This window comes from Lepisma saccharinum, chromosome 3 (genome assembly GCF_977018435.1).
Source record: "Lepisma saccharinum chromosome 3, izLepSacc3.1, whole genome shotgun sequence".
NCBI lineage: Eukaryota > Metazoa > Arthropoda > Insecta > Zygentoma > Lepismatidae > Lepisma > Lepisma saccharinum.
In genome coordinates, this window is record NC_139231.1 from 73,877,314 (window position 1) to 73,898,931 (window position 21,618).

Consider the following 21,618-nt stretch of genomic DNA (forward strand, 5'->3'; position numbering starts at 1 on the left):
TTACATTTATTTATGTAATGTTAGTATATGATATGCACATGTGCACAAAATTATTTACGTCAATCCTGCCACCTCAAAATATATTTGAAGCTGTTGCCAAAATTCTACCACTGTTTGTTTGTTTTTGGACACTGTTGCTTCATTAAATATATAGTGCAGTACTGCCATTTACCTAATTATGTCATAAATAAAACACAAACATGCCAAATTGCTATAACTTAATAATAAATTCAATATTTTTCTACAGTCACTACCCCTTCATTGATATGTCCTGAAGCTGTAGGACTATCAGGCTCCTTATTTAATCAAGGGTGCACAACAGATGATGACTGTGACAATGGGCATGTGTGCTGCACAGGCAGCTTCAGATCTGTTTGCTACCAGGGAGTCCTTAAATCTACTGCACCAACTACACCTGCTAGAACAACTACTACAGCTAGAACAACTACTACATCTTTAGGTATGAGTCTTCTTAAGATATGCTAATATAATATATATACTACGCACACACGCGAGATATGCTTTGTAGAAATTGGTTTGGAAAAGTGAAAAAATGCAGCTCGACCTAGGTCTATGGCATACCGTGTCATTTCTCTACCAACTGAGATATTGAGCCAGATCTGATTTGCTTGATTTTTCACTTCTGCTGTTTTAGCTGTGAGGTCTCTCTTATTGCACAACGCGAGGACAATCTTGCATTCTGACTTCAGGCAAGGAATGCCTACATTGTTAGGTTAGACCTGTAATATTTGATTCTCTTAGCATAAATACACTGTAAATGTATTATTCATGCTAAGAAAACTAAACCTAACAACTTACGCATTTAGCCTAACAATGAAAGCATTTCCCTGTGATGTCAGAATACAAGGTTGTCCAATAATGGAGACCCTTAGCTTGCCTGTCTGCTTTGAAACACTGATGACGTCAATGGATGGTCCTTAGAATTTCCAAGCTTGGAGCTATATGTTCTTATGATTACGAAATGTACTTCATATAAATTTAAGTGGAAAATGGCAGGGCTGACTTGGTAGCTCAGTTGGTTGTGCAATACTTAGCCCTTTGGGCCCTCCTTGCTTTTATCCATTATTTATTTATATATATACATATATATATATATATATATATATATATATATATATATATATATATATATATATATATATATACTTATTGAATATATTAATATCTACAGTGGCGAAGCCTCATAAGAGAAGGCCCAGAGACCTCTATTACGGAATATTTTATTACTTACAATTCTATTACAGCGTTTAATACACAAAAACTGAAATTTTAGGTCTTACGATAATTACGGCAAATTCCCACCCCTGCCTGGTACTCGATCATCCCATGCAGTGAAGCATGATGGTATTGAGGCATTCCTTTAATGATTAGTAACATAACTGAAAATGCACTACGTGCAAACGTATTGACAAAATCCATGTTTCTGAAGATCTCTGATCAATGTGTTAAAAAGAAAGTTGCCCGTGGCTGTGTTCTCATTTACCATTTCATCATTTTATAAATCATAGTATAATTTTAACAAAAACGTCGCATACTAAAGAAGAATTACATGAATGAAAGAGTTAAAAAGAAATAATTTAATGATAGATTTAGTTTATTTTACTTCACTTTTCTACCATTTTTGGCTCATCGCGAAGGCAGTCGATGAGATTGGGGCAATATGGTATCTTTATTTGGTAAGTGCTATATTTTTCAAATTTCAACATATAAAACATTTGATTCTAAAATGGCATAACAAAACGATTATTTCACCTTTTACTGATATTTTCAAATCCCAGACTGCTATTCAGAGATTAAGGTTAAGAAATGAAACTGTCAGTAAATTTAGAGTATTTCTATGCTATAGTTTTGCAACGAAGGCTTTCAAAGATAGTGTATGGTTGGAGAGGGCCGAGGTGTCAAATATGGGGCAAGTCACCATGCCACGCCAACAGCTTTAAAATTAGATATTTTGATCTGTAATTACCGTAGCAGCTACATACTTGGTATTGCGTTTGAATGAAATCAGTCTGAGGTTTACATGTCTTTCCAGATCAATGGCCCCTCTTAGATGTTTCAGATTTGATAGAAGAACCTAAGACTGAACGTGACCGCCCCCCACCCCCACCCCCACTCCACTACCCCCAACCCCGAGAAGTCTAAAATATCGATCATACCTCGACCTTGCCACCTAAAACTAACCTCCCAACATAAAAATAAATCACCCGTGAACATAAGAATGAACAGTGTAATGGCGTTACCTCTCTCTGAGGTCTATCTAAAACTAAGCCATCAGCCCTAAGCATGACGTTTAAAATAAAACAGTAAACTTTTAATAAATCTAAATGGCCAAGAAATAAAAGTTCCTCCCTTCCCATGAGAGGAGGTGGTTCATACACTCCAAAGTTTGCAGCGTTAAAGCCCGAAAGGGCAGAGAACTGATGGTGTATCAGAAGGATACTTAGCTGTCTCTAGTCTCGTCTTCTTATGTCCTTTCACACAGAAAATATAAATTAGTAAAGAAAACGTAAGAAGAGAAGTAACTCTTACCAATCTCTTGATTCTATATCAGCCGACTACAGTAACTGCAGTGCACTGATGCGTGATCTTGCAGTCTGCAAATGATTTAAATGTATATAAACCATATATGCACAGTTATATCGCTTGGTGTGGAAGGAAATCCAAACTCATCACTAAAATTTGCAAAGTAAATGTCAAAACACGCCTTCTGCAGTTATTCCACTCTGAACAATGACCGAGTCCTCTGACCAAGTCTAAATTTGGAAAGGGAAGGGGAGATTGGCCGAGGCTTGAATATCCAAGAACTTACAAGGTGTACCTTTTCTTATGGCCGATGACCTCTTTGGCAGCAAGTGTCTTTAAAGAAAGCTCGTGTTCAGAAAGTGCACAGGAATTTAGAGTTAAGCTGTCCTCTGTGCCCCTCCCTGGTGCTGATAAGTCCTTAGCTTTTCTAAGAAAAAAAAAATACAAAGTTAAAGTTTTATGAAGGATTTATTCAACATTCCTTCCTTCAATTCGATGCATTTGTTGCTGCGGCCCTGCAGTTTGTTTAGGCCATCTACAAAGAATTCTTTAGGTTGGGTGTCAAACCATGCATATACAGCTACAATTGCATCAGTAATGTTGCTGAATTTTTGTCCCTTCAAGTGTTTCTTTAAATTTGGGAATAGGTAGTAGTCTGATGGGGTCATGTCAGGTGAGTAGGGTGGGTGATCCAAGGTTTCAAACCCTAACGTAGTCAATTTTTGCATTGCAACATTGCTCTTGTGAGGGGATGCGTTGTCGTGAAGGTAGACAACTTTTCGAGACAACTTTCCACGGCGTTTTTTCTTCAGCTCTGAGTGAAGCCTGTCCAGTAATGAAGCACAGTAAGCCCCAGTAATGGTGTGATCTTGTTGTAGATAATCAACAAAGATTACCCCATCCCTATCCCAAAAAAACACTGGCAAGAACCTTTGCACTTGATTTTTGAACACGAAACTTTCTTCGTCTCTGTGAACCACTGTGACGCCATTCTTTTGATTGGTCTTTTGTCTCTGGATCATACAAATAGATCCATGTTTCATCCTCCATGACCAAACGTTCCACAAAATTATTGCCTTCGTGCTCAAAACGACTCTGGAAGCAAGCACCCTTGCATACAAACATTTCGGCACCCACTTGGCCGACAGTTTTGTCATGTGAAGATGATCACGAATAATGACTCCAACACATTCACAGGATATGCCTAGGTCCTCTGCTATCTTTTTAGCAGAAATTCGTTGATCTGCAAGAATCATTTCATACACCTGTTCAATTGTTTCAGGCACAATCACTATGGAGTTCATCTTCAGTCACAAAATGTCCTGTCCTAAATTTGACAATCCAGTTCTTAACAGTAGCATAGCAAGGGGCTTGGTCCCCCATTGTTTGTAACATCTCATCATATATGGTTTTTGCATACTTTCCCTGGAGAAAGAGGAACTTGATCACTGCTCTGCTCTCAACATCACTGAACTTGACTGACTGCCCCGCCCTCTCAAATAATCACCTGAAAAAGAAATAGTTCCATTAGTACCACTGATTTGATTTTTAGTAACAAACATATAGAAACATGTAGCTTTCAAACAAAAAAAGAATTCCCAAACTAGGAAAATGGAAAGGGGGCAAAGCTAAGGACTTATCAGCACCCCCTGTATGCGAGCGCACTTGTAGGTACAAAACCTGGTAGGCTTCAAAGTAAAACTGGAAAGAGAAGCAGCGAATTCCTACGGGGATACTTGATTTGTAGAGACCTGACTGCGATGTCACGTGCTTCTTGTTGTTAACGGAAACTTAAGCGCATGTTCACAAATCTAGTGCAAAAAATTTTTTCAAATATTCACAACCAAGATAAGCTGAAATATATGTAGTCTCATCTTTTAGGGCATGACTGGGGGAGGGGGAGCAAAAAGACAATCTTGCCCATCCTCTGTGGCTTCTTAACATCAGGAAATACTGAAAGCACTTGTAGATAGAGACGGAACAACCAACGGAGGAACTTTCATTTCTTTGCCATTTAGATTTATGAAAAGTTTACTGTTTGATTCAAACGTCATGTTCAGGGCTGATGGCTTAGTTTTAGACCTCGGAGAGAGGTAACACCATTCATTATTATATTCACATGTGATTTTGTTCTTTAACCTGTGCTAATAGCACCGTGCCATGTAGGCACATTTAAGGGATGTGGGGGTAGGGCCCACACAGTTTCGACTCGAACATTTTGGAGGTGATATGATCAGCTCCATGCTTCAGTCGCATGTACCCCCCCCCCTTCCTGGGTTGCCTCCACATACCCATTCATTTTAGGCTGGGTGAGCCCGGGAGCCACTTTTTGTGGGGATAAGGCTGAAAAAATTCTGACCTTAGATCACCCACCATGGAAATTGAACCCGAGTCTTAGTGTGGCAGCCAGATGTCCTACCCTCTAGACCACCGCGTCATCTCGAATTTTTTCCCACCTTCATCTTTTTACATAGAAGGCTCAAGCACCTCCTGCCCTCCTGGTTCGAAGCCCTTGCATCCATGGAATGTAGCTGCAGATGGAAAAGAGGAGATTTAAAATTAGGCGCTATCTCTCTGCCCCCTTCCCATCGGGATATGTGGTTATTATTGTTTCACACCGACCACATTTGTCTGTAAAATCGAAGCGACAAATTTCTAAGGGGATAATTTCACCTTACACTTGATTTGCGGAGATGTGGCTGCGTTCCTTATCTGCACATGGATCTTTCTGTCACGCACTTCTTGCTGGTATTGAAACTTGAGTCCACGTTCATTTAACTAGTGCAAAAATATTTTTCCAATTTTTTCAAAACGAAACACAAGTTGGAAAAAAATATAGTCTCATTTTTAGCATGCAACCAGGGGGGCAAAAAGACTACTTTGCCCCCTCGATGATGAGCGGGGAAGGGGGGCAAGTTTCCCCCCAGTACCGACGTCCTGTAGCGTGGGGAGGGGCTAAGTGAGATTGCACGCGATAAATTGTCTGGAAGCGCACGCGGCAACTCACCTTCAAAAAAAAGAAATCCAAGACCCACTCTTCACATACAAAAAGTAATTCCACCTCCTCCTGCGTCGTACTTCCCCCACAGTGATACGAGAGTTTACGGGCGACAAGTGCAGGAAGCACGAGACAAGAAGGGGAGGAAGGTGACCCAAAAAAAACAACTCACGTTTAGCACGTGCCGTGCTTCAAGGTTTCAAAAAGGGGTCCAACAGCGAATAGGAACATTAACCTTCTCCGCTGTAACAACATTAAAAAAAAGGATAGTATTCCTCCAACGTAACTACTTTTCTCACTTCTCTGTGCAATGTAAATTATATGAAAAGTTGAATACGTGTACACACTTTTTTCTTTTCTTATATAGCTAACTTTAGGATTCTACGTAACGTTAATGACGGGCAACTCTTACTGTTCAAACGTTCCACCAATAATTAAGACGCTACTCAATTCAATTAACAAATATAATTGCATTCAAGATTGTTCTTCATTTTACATTATTTGAATATTACAACAAATCCCCACGTATTGCACTGGGAGTGATTTCAACAACACATTCCTTGATTAACAAACTGAGCGACCAGCGCTCTATGTTACTACGTTACATAAACTCATGTTCAATTTTAACAAACCAGCAAAATCACGAAGCAAAAAAAAGCTTCCACTTAACAATCTTGTCGTGTTATCAATTGATCCTACGTAATAATTTTACTTGCCAAAACATTCATCTCTCTTATACAGTATACATAGCATATCCAAAAAATAATAATAATGCGACGTTCTTCCTTTGCCCAATCAAACAAAAGACCTAGATGGCCTCAATCTTTAACGTAACTTGTACGTACTTATGTATACATTAATATATCGCTTGTCCCCTATTCTTTACGCATCAACTAGTGCTACTTTTACTTATATAGGATCGCTATTAGGACAAAGGGGAAAAAAAGGGGGGGGAGATTGCAATTAGTGCAAGTCCTTTTTTTTTGTTTCCTTTAGTTCTGGTGCGAACACGCGCGCCTTTGTCGTAGCACGAACAAGGTAGTGCTTCTTACAACCACGAGTTCCGCAGTAAAGCTTCAAATTTCTAATTTTTGCCCAATTGTAGATTACCAAGAGAATATAAGCAATTCCCCACACTTCTACTTGCGTTTATTTTACAAAAAGCCAAATTCAACCGAAATGATTGGTTCGTGAAGTTATGCCACGCTAACACCAAACGTACGCGATTTGCGTCGTTACAAAAATGTTCGCCGTGCTACAACAGGGTAGCGAGATAGTAAATCACAGGTCCAACACGTAAAAGCAGAAACGTATATACATTAGTTTTCTCGCAATTTCACTTATTCAATTGGGTTATGTCAAAGTTACGGGGTTTCCAACACTTATGCGACGAACGGCAAGGAATTAACCTTGTTCCCACTTTTCTCGGTCTAGTTAAAGTTTGTACGTACCTCACCACGATTGTAAACGTCCCATGGAACTGCAACGCCTTCCTTTCACAAGAGTCCAAGTGATCACTCCATTTGCCTTCTTCCCATTTAGCTGTCAGCGCAGCAGGCGTGGTTCGGCAGGTCGTGGTTCAGGTACTCTCTAGCCGGTTGGGACTGGATGACGAAGCACCTGGCTGGTGCGTGCCGTTCGAAGCGAGCGAGAAAGACCGAGGTCGGAGGACGAACTGAACTGCAATCGCAGCAGGATTTACAAGCGGGCGTAAGCTGCAAAAACATGCCACCAGGAGGCAGCAGCAGAGAGCGATCGTGAGGCGAAACGCCCTCGATGGCGAAAAATTGAACTTGCAATTTTTTTTTTGTTTTAACAATGTAAGGATTGTAAACCGCAAGGGACAAACGTTACAAATTCCCCCGACAAGCGGAATCAAAACTCCCCTTTAACCAAAATAAGGGCAAGACACTGATCCCAAAAAAAATAAGGGCACCAAGATAAGCCCATTCTATCAACCACAAATTATTACCATAAACATTAAAGCATTGTTACAACCCCCAAAAGATCATCAATACACCTGAAAACATACACATATCCAATCCCAGATTAGAGATTAACTCTAATTAAACTTCGAAAATCACATAAGTCTTTATGAAAACCAAGCTGTTGTTGAGCACGAAGATAACAGGACGTCGTGTACGCCTCCCGGTCGATACACCTGGACTCCTGATAAATGTCGGCGCTGCTTGTAGAAAACCTTCACACCACTGAAGTATGTTACCCATGCGGACTTGTAATAGACTTGGATTTTATGGCTACGCTGAGTACAACGGAAGATGAAAACCATTGACTTTTCGGAAAACGCACACGTAGCACTTCCATCCTCTCAGAAGTAAAACATAGAAAAAAGGGAAAAAAATACAAGAATGAAAAACGAGAAATTGAGAAGGAAGAATAAACAAAAATATAGGAAAGGAGAGGAGGAAAAGTACTACGAAAAGGAAAAGGAAGGTAGCACTATTACAAAAGATGCCAAATCCGGGATAACATTAGGATGCAAGACAGAACAACATCATTTCTCAATAAAGCATAATAAGCAAGATTATCACATATCTACACAAGGATATAAACAAGACTAGCCATAACTAGAAAAGGCAAAATTTGAAATTGATACATAAACATAAAGAATACACTTTCAAAAAGTACATAATATGTATATACAATGACCAAGTAAGGAGATGAGTGAGGAATTACGTTGGAAGAAAGACCTTACTCATAAGAATATCAAAAAATTTAGGAATAAAAAAAAAACTCTATGATGAGCGCGGCTCATAACCAGAGCCTGTGGGGGTAGAAACATTTGGACGACGGCGACACGCAGAAATGGGGTGCCCCCTTCGACGACAATATGTACAGTATGGTGGGCTATCCCGAGGGGTAATTCCCTGAGATGACTGAGGAATGGATGTCAAAGAAGTGACCGACTGATTCCAATGAGCAGTTTTACTAGTTTCAATAGCGAAAATCTCTTTCGCATATTGAGTAAGTTCCGTCAAAGATTGAGGATGGCCACGAAAAAGAAGACAGCCCATGGAAATATGGTTCAAATGGAGGAGAATGGTCTGCAACAGAGTATGTTCGTCCCAAGCAAGGGCAAGAGCGGACGCAGAAGTGACTATGTCACTTACGAAAGGATGGAGATTTTTGTTAATTCTCTGAAGGCGGGTAACGTATTGGTTCACTAACAAAAGGTACTGATGGTTAGGAACCAAACAGTTCCAAATGGTAGATTTAAGATCATCCCATGAAAGGGATTGGGATAGAGCCTCCAACCAGGTATTTCCCAAGAAGCCCGTGCTGCGGCGGAAGGCGTTATGCAATACCCACTCCAAAGGAAATTGGCGAGACCCAATTAGGCGCTGTAAAGCAACCATGAAAAGATAAAGTTTAGGGGGGTCCATGCCGTCGCAGAGTGGTAAGGCATCAATTGCCCTATTCAGATTTTTGATTTTTATCGTATCTAAAGGTGACTGAGAAGGAACCCAAGAACATGCGTTCTGAGGGGCAGATACGGAAACGGAAGACATCGGAGCAAGGGGAGGAGGCGTTGTCAGCAATGGGCGAGTAGGTAGCGCAAATGACGGACGAACCGTAGAATCTGAAAATCTATAAAAGGGTGGTAAGGAAGAATGAGGCTGCGAAGGCAGAGTAGAAGGAACCGAAGACGCTGATGATTGAGAATTTACCAAAGAAGGCACCGCAGGCAAAGATAATACGGTTTGACAGCCTGCGTCTACAACCTTCACGTCATCCGGAGGAGCCATAATTGGCTATGAAATCGCCGTACAAAAACTAAGCACCCAGTGTACAAAAGAAAATACCAGTATTAAGTGAAGGCTACCAAACCAAAGGACTTGCAAATGGTTGTAAATGGGGGAAATGATACCCAACAAAAAAAGGGGGGGGATGAATGGGAGGGAAAAATTTTTTTGGTCAATTAGTACAAAAAAAAAATATATGGTTAATTGTTATATCAAAAGAACCAAAGTTTGCTGCCAAAGTTATATAAAGGGACAAGGAAAAAAAAGGGGGGGATTAATGGAAGGGAAAAAAATTTTGCTTTCAATGATGACAAAAGGGTATTAATTGAATAATCGGAACGAAAAAAAAACCAATGCTCTAGCTACCAAAATTTGTAGCGTGGGGAGGGGCTAAGTGAGATTGCACGCGATAAATTGTCTGGAAGCGCACGCGGCAACTCACCTTAAAAAAAAAAGAAATCCAAGACCCACTCTTCACATACAAAAAGTAATTCCACCTCCTCCTGCGTCGTACTTCCCCCACAGTGATGCGAGAGTTTACGGGCGACAAGTGCAGGAAGCACGAGACAAGAAGGGGAGGAAGGTGACCCAAAAAAAAACTCACGTTTAGCACGTGCCGTGCTTCAAGGTTTCAAAAAGGGGTCCGACAGCGAATAGGAACATTAACCTTCTCCGCTGTAACAAAATAAAAAAAAGGATAGTATTCCTCCAACGTAACTACTTTTCTCACTTCTCTGTGCAATGTAAATTATATGAAAAGTTGAATACGTGTACACACTTTTTTTTTTTCTTATATAGCTAACTTTAGGATTCTACGTAACGTTAATGACGGGCAACTCTTACTGTTCAAACGTTCCACCAATAATTAAGACGCTACTCAATTCAATTAACAAATATAATTGCATTCAAGATTGTTCTTCATTTTACATTATTTGAATATTACAACAAATCCCCACGTATTGCACTGGGAGTGATTTCAACAACACATTCCTTGATTAACAAACTGAGCGACCAGCGCTCTATGTTACTACGTTACATAAACTCATGTTCAATTTTAACAAACCAGCAAAATCACGAAGCAAAAAAAAGCTTCCACTTAACAATCTTGTCGTGTTATCAATTGATCCTACGTAATAATTTTACTTGCCAAAACATTCATCTCTCTTATACAGTATACATAGCATATCCAAAAAATAATAATAATGCGACGTTCTTCCTTTGCCCAATCAAACAAAAGACCTAGATGGCCTCAATCTTTAACGTAACTTGTACGTACTTATGTATACATTAATATATCGCTTGTCCCCTATTCTTTACGCATCAACTAGTGCTACTTTTACTTATATAGGATCGCTATTAGGACAAAGGGGAAAAAAAGGGGGGGGAGATTGCAATTAGTGCAAGTCCTTTTTTTTTGTTTCCTTTAGTTCTGGTGCGAACACGCGCGCCTTTGTCGTAGCACGAACAAGGTAGTGCTTCTTACAACCACGAGTTCCGCAGTAAAGCTTCAAATTTCTAATTTTTGCCCAATTGTAGATTACCAAGAGAATATAAGCAATTCCCCACACTTCTACTTGCGTTTATTTTACAAAAAGCCAAATTCAACCGAAATGATCGGTTCGTGAAGTTATGCCACGCTAACACCAAACGTACGCGATTTGCGTCGTTACAAAAATGTTCGCCGTGCTACAACAGGGTAGCGAGATAGTAAATCACAGGTCCAACACGTAAAAGCAGAAACGTATATACATTAGTTTTCTCGCAATTTCACTTATTCAATTGGGTTATGTCAAAGTTACGGGGTTTCCAACACTTATGCGACGAACGGCAAGGAATTAACCTTGTTCCCACTTTTCTCGGTCTAGTTAAAGTTTGTACGTACCTCACCACGATTGTAAACGTCCCATGGAACTGCAACGCCTTCCTTTCACAAGAGTCCAAGTGATCACTCCATTTGCCTTCTTCCCATTTAGCTGTCAGAGCAGCAGGCGTGGTTCGGCAGGTCGTGGTTCAGGTACTCTCTAGCCGGTTGGGACTGGATGACGAAGCACCTGGCTGGTGCGTGCCGTTTGAAGCGAGCGAGAAAGACCGAGGTCGGAGGACGAACTGAACTGCAATCGCAGCAGGATTTACAAGCGGGCGTAAGCCGCAAAAACATGCCACCAGGAGGCAGCAGCAGAGAGCGATCATGAGGCGAAACGCCCTCGATGGCGAAAAATTGAACTTGCAATTTTTTTTTTGTTTTAACAATGTAAGGATTGTAAACCGCAAGGGACAAACGTTACAGTCCCTGTAAGTAGCTGCAAGTATTTAGAAGATTATCTAGACTTTGTAAGTTCTTTCATAGGGGAGCTATATCCCCGTTGCGACTTCACAGACAAAAATCTGTGACTTTGATGTCATCATGCAAATTCCCTTTGCATCTACATCAACGGTCAACAGCTCCCAATTCTTGGAAATGAAAGGGAGGCATTGTGATTTAATATTGTGCATTTTTTGTGTGATATAAATATCTGTATCATCTAAAGTAGTATGGAGTGTGTAAGGGGATGATTTCAGTACCAGTCAATTAACACTTCAAGATGTACAAAAATGTAGTATCTGTATGATATTTATAAATTTTATGTAACTTAATGACCCCCCCCCCACCTGTGAACACATAATTTACCTTCATTAAATTGATGTTAATTTTTTGAAAAATGGACTTGGTTTTATAATGCCCCCTCCCCACCTGGAGATCAATTCTAGCTAAGGACCTGTGTGGAGCACGAGAGACAAAAAAAATTGATAGCTTGAAGCTTTCTGGAGTAATAACAATTTAAAAAAGTGGCATTTTGTTCTCTTCATTGTAACTTTTGTTTGCTTTGTGTCGAATCTCAGGATACATAACAGCTCTAGGCAACAGAAATAAGCCAAAGAACAATCCCACTAGAAACTCCTAACTATAAGTGACAATTAAAAATTCTATGCAAGATGTATTAAAAAAAACACTCAAAAGAAAATTATTAACTCTACACTAAATTTGCAAATAGTAGACTTATATTTGCATCTTTTCTAATGGAATTAGCATTATAGATAGGCCATGATAAAGATTGATTCAGAAGAGATGTTAGAAACATTAAAAAAAAAAAAAGAAAAAAAGTTACATGGATGGATTAACAAAAATGCAAGAACAAAATTTTATTACTGATTTGAGTTGTTGATCATATAATTAATGCACAAAATATATGTCTGTTGCTTAGCTCAACTGCTTATTAAGAGATCAGCGGGTAAAAAGAAACATTTTCCTATGACTAGTTACTATATTTTCATTTGTAACCGTACGATCAAGTAAGATATTTCACATAGCATATAATGTGAAATGCATGTGTGCACACATGACTTTTACCAAGCTATAATTTGTTTACTCCTCACAAAAGCAAAAGCAAATGCACATCGTTATTGCCTCCAACGGGATGGCATAATGATAAAAAAAATCCTAATAGGTAGTATTTGTATCAGAAAGAATCGGTTGGAATTTACCTCTTAAGCAACTGATACTTTTCCAGTATCCAAGTGTCTCATGCAGCCTGCAAAAATGTTGTGCGACACTTTTGCAGAATTTAAGTAGCCTGAAAATTATGCAAAATGTATAATTGTCTTTACTTTTGCGACAACATTGTGGGAAGAAATGGATTTTGTTATTAAATGGTTACCTCTTGTGTAATTACAACTGTTTTAAAGCAAAACTCTGGTAGATTAGTACGATACAGTTCCAATACCTCAAAATGTATAAATATCCAGAACTTTGGATTGTTGCAATTTTCAAGTATAATTATCAGTATTGGCGTGAATCTGCAGTGGTATCAGTTCAAAGCAGTATCAACTCAGTCCTAAACCTTAGTACCTTTACAACTGTATATATTATATTTTTCCTTTCAGCAACCTCACCTAGGATTGATTTGAAATGCCCACAGAATGTTACAGGATCTTTGTTCAGTCAGAGCTGCACATCAAACGACGACTGTGACATTGGCTATGTATGTTGCAGGGCTAATTTCAGATCAATCTGCTACAAAGGTGTTACTGCGCCAACTACAACTACTACCACCACTACCACAACTATAGGTATGGATCTTATTATATTTTATAAGGAATAAGAATTTTGAACTAGATGTGACTGAGTTACTAATTGTTTTCCGCGAAACTTACTTGTAGAGGTTCTATTAATTTTGGTGGCTTCTGCCACCATCCCCTTGGGAACTCGTTGTTTCACTCAAGCGCATCTTTTATTCCCCTAACATGATTAATTGTCAATATAAATAACATATTGCCTCTGGTGTAAGTCACTGAGTCATGGAACACACTGAATTATGGCACAACTCCAGTTGTGAGGGAAACCTGAAGAAAAGAGGTTAATTCTTTTTTTCTTTTTGGCAAATTTGGTCTACATCCTCTCCATGTATTATGAAACACAATACTGTCAGTATCTATTGGAATCTAAAAGGCTCTCTCAGAACGGACAAAGTTTATTAAACCAATAAATGTACAGTGTGAGAGAGAGAGAGGTGTTCAGTGACAGTGTTCATACAAGACCATTAGCTTTTACAAGGTGGGCCAAAAGTCATGATGATATATTGATAAATTATTATTGTGAAATACAATGCGGTAATAATCAATGCAGAAACTGTATTGAACTGAACAAGATACATTAAAGAATGAAATAGAACATGAATATCTATTAAATTTCACAACATGGCTTTTAACTGCAGCATTCAGAAATCCAGACTCCTGACCCCAGCATTGGGAGTGACTGACCTCTATTGGAAAACAGACAAATTATTACCACACAATGTATGTGAGAAGGATAAATATTCCTCTCAACCTACACCAACTTTTTACATCAATTTCGCTTATGAATAGTAAGTTCTTGCACTATAAATAGTATCCGATCGTGACATTTGGCCCACTGTATAGTAATATTTTCACATATGTTGCTATATTGTTACGAGAGTCACTATTTATATTTTGAGCCTAACAATGAAAAAACAGGAATTTGGCATTGAAAACTGCTTTATTGTTTTTCGAAGTATTCTCCTTTATGGTCAATACACTTTTGCATTCGTTCGAACCATTTGTCAAAGCAGTTTTTCCAATCTTCTTGAGACACCTCCATAATATGGTTTTTGAACGCATAAACGGCATCTTCCGCCGACGAAAATCATTGTCCACGCAATTTATTCTTGACATTCGGGAACAAGAAGAAGTCATTGGGTGCCTAATCAGGACTGTATGGCGGATGACCCATCAATTCCATTTTTTGTCTGTTCATAAAGTCGGTTGTTAGACGAGATGTGTGACAGCTGGCATTGTCTTGATGAAGAATGATCCGACGGCGTTTGTTTGTTTTCCGTATTTGACCGAAGACCTCTGGCAAACAAATTGTTGTGTACCATTCAGAGTTGACCGTTCTACGTTCCTCTAAAGGCACAGTTGCCACATGACCAGTTTTCCCGAAAAAACAGGCGACCATTTGTTTCGATGTGCTTCGAGCGCGAACAACTTTTGTTGGATTGGGTTCATCTTGAAACACCCATACAGTCGACTGTTGTTTACGTTCATGCTCATATGCATATATCCATGATTCGTCACCTGTTACAATCTTATATACGTCTTTTGAAGCACCACGATTGTATTTATTGAGCATTTGTTTGCACCAATTGACGCGAGCGTCTTTTTGAGTTTTTGTCAAATTGTGTGGGATCCAACGAGAACATACCTTTCTCACAGCTAAATGATCATGTAATATTTTATATATGCTGGTGAAACTAATGCCTATGGTTGCCTCAATCTCACAGTATGTCACATGAAGATCTTGCAGTATTAGGTTTTGCACAGCATCAATGTTTTCTTGAACAACAACTGATTTTGGACGACCTTCGCGAATCTCGTCGATGAGCGAATGGCGGCCACAATTAAATTCGTTATACCAGCGTTTCACAGTGGCAAAGGATGGGCCTTCATCGCCAAATGTGGAAGTAAGTTGATCGATGCACTCTTGTCTTGATAATCCACGTCGAAAATCGTAAAACATCATCGCACGAAAATGTTCACGAGTTAATTCCATTTTATTGTTGTCGCGCAATCTCCAAGGCAACATAAACAACACAAATGAAGCTATTGACAAAACATTTGAAGTACGTTATGGTCAATAATGCCAGACGATTCCGTGCAAACGTCAAATCGCACCTAACTTCAATCAGTGTTGCCAAGGCTCAAAATATAAATAGTGACCCTCGTACTTAGTTCTAATTGCATTGGCATATGTGTCTGCAAAAAGCTGTCAATTAAAGTCTAATAGTAATAAAATAAGTAATTATATGCAAATTCTGAAAAAAAAAAAAAATAAACTTCTTACAGCGACACCACCCGAACTGGTATGCCCAGAGGTTGTATCAGGATCACTATTGAGTCAGAGCTGTACAACAGATGACGACTGTGGGGAAGGTGATTTATGTTGCAGAGCAACGTTCAGGTCAATCTGCTACAAGGGAATTCCAAAAACAACTGCACACATAACAACCCATATGCCTTCAGGTATGCATTGCATTCAATTCAGACTCTTGTTCAGAACTGAATTTACAGAACTTTATTGCATTTCCTTGTGTGAAACTAAATTCAGAATGAAAGGAGTATGTTGAACTATTAATATAAGTTTTTTCAAAAACAAATGTCATCTGCTTCTCGTTGACATCTTCAAAATGAATTGAAGCACTGAAGAATACATGAAACGAAACATTTCATTACCAGCAATTTTCTGACACAAAGTCATTAAGGCAAAAAAATTATCTCGATATCTAAATCTCATTGACATAGCAATAACACAAGTAGATCGTTAACACAGGATGAGCTTTTTTTCTTCCTTTCAGATATTGCCATAACAGGTATATTGGAGTTCTCAAATTCCCTAAAAAAACAACTAAAAAAACCTACAAATAATTCGAATTCTGGGATGCTGTTCCATTATATTTTTTGAGAACTGAATAATATTCTTGAGTGGGTGTGCAAAGCATTTTTGTCAGAAATCCAAAACTGAGTTGATTCAATTTAAATCTCTTCGCATGAATATGTGTTTCATTTCTGCCACATAGATTAGTATGCACATCATAACATTGGCTTAAAACACAATACAGCTACGGCCAGATTTAAAGTTTCATTGTCCCCCAGGCCAGTGTCAAAATGCCACCCTTCAAATCTTATTTTCTGCAAATATTTTGAAGGTTGTGAATGTTATGAATATCAGTAAGAGAAACACATTTCCCTCATAATCACTGCCAAACATGAGCACCCACAGGGAGGGTCAAGGAAGATCAGTAGAGCCCCTCTTCACCAGTAAAGATAAATGTTCCTTATTTCTTCTTCCTTTGTCACACTCTTTTGTATCACTTCTTGGCTCTTCTTCTATTTTTTGTATCGTTTCCCTTAATTTTTACCTTCATCAAACCTGTTCTAATTTTCTCGCTTTAATTTTCTTTTATATTCTCACCTCTTCTTTTGCTCTCTTAGCAGTCTTAGACACAGAATCATATAAGCAAGTATGGAGATTATTTTTACCTTTCCTGAAATATGAAGAACTAATATTCGTGGCTCTTAACACAACAACTTTGGAACACCCATCTCAATATTCTGCATTGTGTAAGTATGGTGTTTATAGACTGGCATATTGTAACATGCTAGTTTATCAACATTCGCAAATGGGTGAAAAAATAGTCATAACATCGAGAGAAAAAGCAATCTCTTGCTGAACTAGTAATATGCACTATCATTATATTGGTGTGTTGTGACAAATAAATTGAAATGGCATGCCCTCAAAAATAAAGTATGAGAAAACACAGTGTTAGTATAACTCAATTTTCCACAGATTCTTTTATGTATGTGATCCTGAATTATTAATTACACATGAACACAAGTCTGATTTCCACAAATACCATGAAATTAGCCCTACTCAGCACACTGTTAAATATGCATTTATATGTGTATTTCTTTAAATGTGAATTTATTTTAAATAAGTACATGACTAATTTTGCCCATAGTTGTGTTCTTTGATTTCATACTGGGTCTCTAAATGTTACTTGTACATATGTTGAAATTCAATGTACATACAAGTGACATCTAAAGAACCAGCCTGAAATCAAGGAACACAACTATGGGCAAGTTTGTTATACTTGGACTGTCATAAAATGCATTACTATGAATTTCCTTACATTAAGTGTATGTGATAATTGAATTAATGTGCTTTCTTGTTTGTCTAACTTGAATGTTTCTCCTTAGTAACTCGGCCCACAAGTCTCTTTAAATGCCCAGAGAACGTTACAGCATCTTTCTTTAGTTGGGGATGCTCTAGCGACTATGACTGCTCCCCAGGCTCTGTCTGTTGCGAAGCCAATGGGCGATCAGTTTGCCATCAAGGAATACTACGGAATGCCACAGTGCTTGCATCTCTTACGATTGGTATGATTACATTTGAAACAGCTGCACCAACAGTACAATTTAAGCTTCACTGCACTTATAATGCACAAACTATGTGATCTACAATGCACAAAAAAAGAGCTTCATGGAGAATACAATGCACTTTTCTTTCTAATATATTTGTGTCTCACTCTTTTGTCACTTGTTTGCAAGACTCTGCTAATCATTCCATCTCACAAACAATATTTTATTGAAATTCATTCAAAGGTTCTACCTCTACCTAGGTAGAGAGTAACTATCTCCACAATGAAGTGAGGTACTTCATCTGGCAGCAGCTTCAAATACAAATTTAAAAAACACCTTATGGATACCGATAAAAAAAAAGAATAAAAATGAATTTAAACTTGCTTTAACATATACTCCAAGTCACTTCATATATGCATGTAGATATGTAAACTAGAAATTTTCCACATAGATACATGAGCAAAAGATACATGCTTGACCATGACTCAAACCTAGGTTTGTGGCATACTTGCTCTATCAACTGAGCTACGTGGTTTCACATATTTTTAACAGGTAACATAAAATTAATTCATGAGAATAACTTAAAAACTTTCTATTAGTATTGAAATCATCACTAACTGTGAAATTCAAAGTGGAATCATCATAAGAAATTTCCACAATGTGGATATAAATTATTAAATGTCATTCTCAAGAGTATGAACAAAAGTATAACTTAATTCGACACGAGTACAGGTGAAATTCAGCAATGAAGAAAATGCAACATCTAGCAGATTAAATTTAAAAGAGGTGGATACAATACATGTGCACAAGAGACGCAGTGTGATTACAGCCTGCCATTCATTCACTATGTAATTTTATAGTGAACAACAGGCTATGCTTGTCGCTCATCTTATTGGATAGTAATTGTATGGCAGGCTTCACCCGTCACTCATCCAGAAAGTGTTAAAAAACTTATAAGGTCGATGATGGTAAAGTCAGACTTAAGACTTATCTCGAAATCAACAGCAACAGCATTGGATTTTACCACGATTCACAAATTACATTTCTAAATTACCACTTTTTCTATTATAACCTCATAGTTATTTGTCAAAACAGTATACCAGATAACAAATATGACTATTTCATCTTAGCTAACTTTCCTCTACATAAACAATTTACATGTTTTTGTAATTATAGAGTCACGATGGTCCATTCAGTAAGGAATCTGACTACCATATGAGAGACCCAGATTCGATTCCTGGGGTAGGTAATCTCAGGTGGGAATTTTTCAGACCATGCCTATGTATAAAGCAATTCCGGTCATGCCATGAGCCTTTGTTGCAATGTGCATGGGGAAATAAAAATTTGCAACATATATCCATACTAATAATTTGTTTAATATAACTTCAATTTTTAAATTCACCTTCACATTGTATCTAAAGGAATTAGCTTGGTAGTTATGTAGAGAGAGGTAATTCACTCTAATAAGTTCACGTTTCATTTTCCTGCACAATTTTTGTTCATGATTGATTTCGCCACCTATCTGGTAGCTTCGTCAGGCATGTACTGTTGCATGTACCAGTACATGTCTGACAAAACTAGGTGGTGAAATCGATAGTGAACAAAAATTGTGTTTATTTTCCAGAATGTGATGATCATGAATAAAAATAAAATACAAATACGTAGAGGACATCTTCTTCGCATCAACAAAATTGCATTCCTTACGACAGGATGTACATTTTTTTTAAAATGAAAGTAACAATGGATAATTTTTGCTACTATTATCTTTGATGCTGGCTGTAGCAGTGTAATGACCCGATGCACAACTACAACTTCTTATGCACATCATAAAATTTGCATTTTGAATCTTTTATCTCATTCCTTTCAATTTTAGAATCACATAAGGATAACCTGATATGTCCAGACAATGCAACCAGAAATATCTTCAGTCGTAGTTGCATTGCTGATAGCGAGTGTTCACCTGGTTTTCTCTGCTGTGAGGCCAGAAGACGACTCACCTGTGTTCAAGGGGTTCCAAAGCCAACTCCTGAGCCAACACATAACCGTAAGATCTCAACTTTTATTTCAGTTTTCTTTTTTTTTTTGGGGGGGGGACTGTAACAGCTCTTGAGTCTAACAAGTATACATTAAAAGAGAAGGTAAAAATCTGAATAGAGGCTGTATTAAAATACCAGCCTCCAATATTGTTGTAATATCACTTATAATCAGTTCAAATTAGAATAGAAGGGAATGTCTGAACCCAACCACACTTTTTTTTTCTGTTGGATCTGCAGCAGCTACATAATATTTATACATGTTTTCACACAGTATAAAAATGACAAAATGTGCTCGAGCACTTACTGTAATTGTTTTATCAATATTTTGTGACACTTTTCTGCCACTTTTTGGGTAACTTTGATGATGAGGATACATGATAATCAGATTAAATTTACGAAGGGACATTCAAAAAGAACACTCATATCTAAGCCAGGATTCAAACTCAGGAACTTCAGTGGTGAAATTGAAAGTTGACCACTTAATGCACTTACCCACTAAGCTGGGGTCAAGTACGTATCACTTGCAGGGTAAGTCTCCATCAAAGATGAATTGCGAGCGCTCTCATCTTTTGGTATGAACAGTCTCAGGATCAATCCTCAAAGTTTCAGTGTTAACCAAGTACAGTGAGGATAACTGAAGAACAACTTGAAATAAACAGTAGCAGATTCTGGTCTAGGAAATCACTGACCACACATTGCCCCATGAAATACAGCTTGGCAGACCTTGACCTTTAAAGACTTGTTGCATCCATGAGGTTAATTTTGTTTAGAAAGCTAAGGAAACACTTATAGAAAATTATATTAAAAATGCACATCTTTCCCTTTTACTGATATATTAGATATTCTTTTCATAATGGTACTTTGTTTAGCTGAGTTGTCTATAACTAATGTTGTTTACTCATATTCTTAGTGGTTGGCTTTATTGCTGACACATGGCATAACTTTAGAGGGGAAGGCGATGTTATGAATGAAAATTTTACATTCAAATTATCCAAATTTGTGCAAAAAATTACATGTACAAGTAAAAATTCTGTATGCTAATTCAGCAAAGTCTCTGAATTTTCTGAACATTTACTTGGTCAGCATTTACATGTGAGTCGATTAAATTGTAAATCAATTTGCATTTTTCTAACAGATTTTTACTACTACATTCCTGCATTCATTTAATCTCTATTGAGTGCCCTATATATATATGACATTAAAGCATGTTTGTAACGTAAGAAATAGTTGCAGATACATTCATTCTTATCTTGTAATATGACCTAACTAATTCTTGATAAATGACTTTATTTATATCACTACTTTCTTCCTGTACAGCTGTTTTGGGAGTTCCACATGAGTGTCCGAAAAACCCATTTATGGAACTCCAGCCTGTTAAGGCATGTGAAACTGACGATGAATGTTGGCCGCGAATTTGCTGTCGGGATACCGACGACAAAAAGTACTGCCGTATAGGATCACCTGTTTGGAACCAGCTTACATATGCTCAAAATATGACACGTACGTATTATATATACTAAAAGGGAATCCCTAAAAATTTAAATTTGGTAATTTCAAGAAAGAGAGGGGTGCTTATACAAGTAGCACAAAACACAGAGTTAAATATTTGAATTACCTACACAACTGAATATCAGAGTTAATCATTTATCCAGAAAATACAGATGTTAACCTGAATTATTCAGATATCCAAATATTCACATTATCATATCTGAATGATGGATTAATTAATATCATATTCGGATGAAATCCAGATAAAATTTTATCTGGATTTGGCTAATCCTCATAAATGTAGGGACATTGAGTG

The 21,618-nt window shown here is 37.9% G+C and overlaps 2 protein-coding genes across 3 annotated transcripts in view; one reads left to right on the forward strand and one right to left on the reverse strand.

The window, feature by feature from the left end:
• Zpr1 (zinc finger protein Zpr1) overlaps window positions 1-21,618 on the reverse strand; it is a 188,947-nt gene that overhangs the window by 166,697 nt on the left and 632 nt on the right. The window lies entirely within an intron of this gene.
• Window positions 1-21,618, forward strand: part of LOC145985138 (uncharacterized) — a 100,436-nt gene that overhangs the window by 68,136 nt on the left and 10,682 nt on the right. For both annotated transcript variants that reach the window (XM_083118792.1, XM_083118793.1), the window contains 5 exons: window positions 248-460; window positions 13,228-13,413; window positions 15,706-15,882; window positions 19,652-19,822; window positions 21,132-21,314. In XM_083118792.1, coding sequence (XP_082974918.1) covers window positions 248-460; window positions 13,228-13,413; window positions 15,706-15,882; window positions 19,652-19,822; window positions 21,132-21,314 — 930 coding nt within the window. The remainder of the gene's footprint in view (window positions 1-247; window positions 461-13,227; window positions 13,414-15,705; window positions 15,883-19,651; window positions 19,823-21,131; window positions 21,315-21,618) is intronic.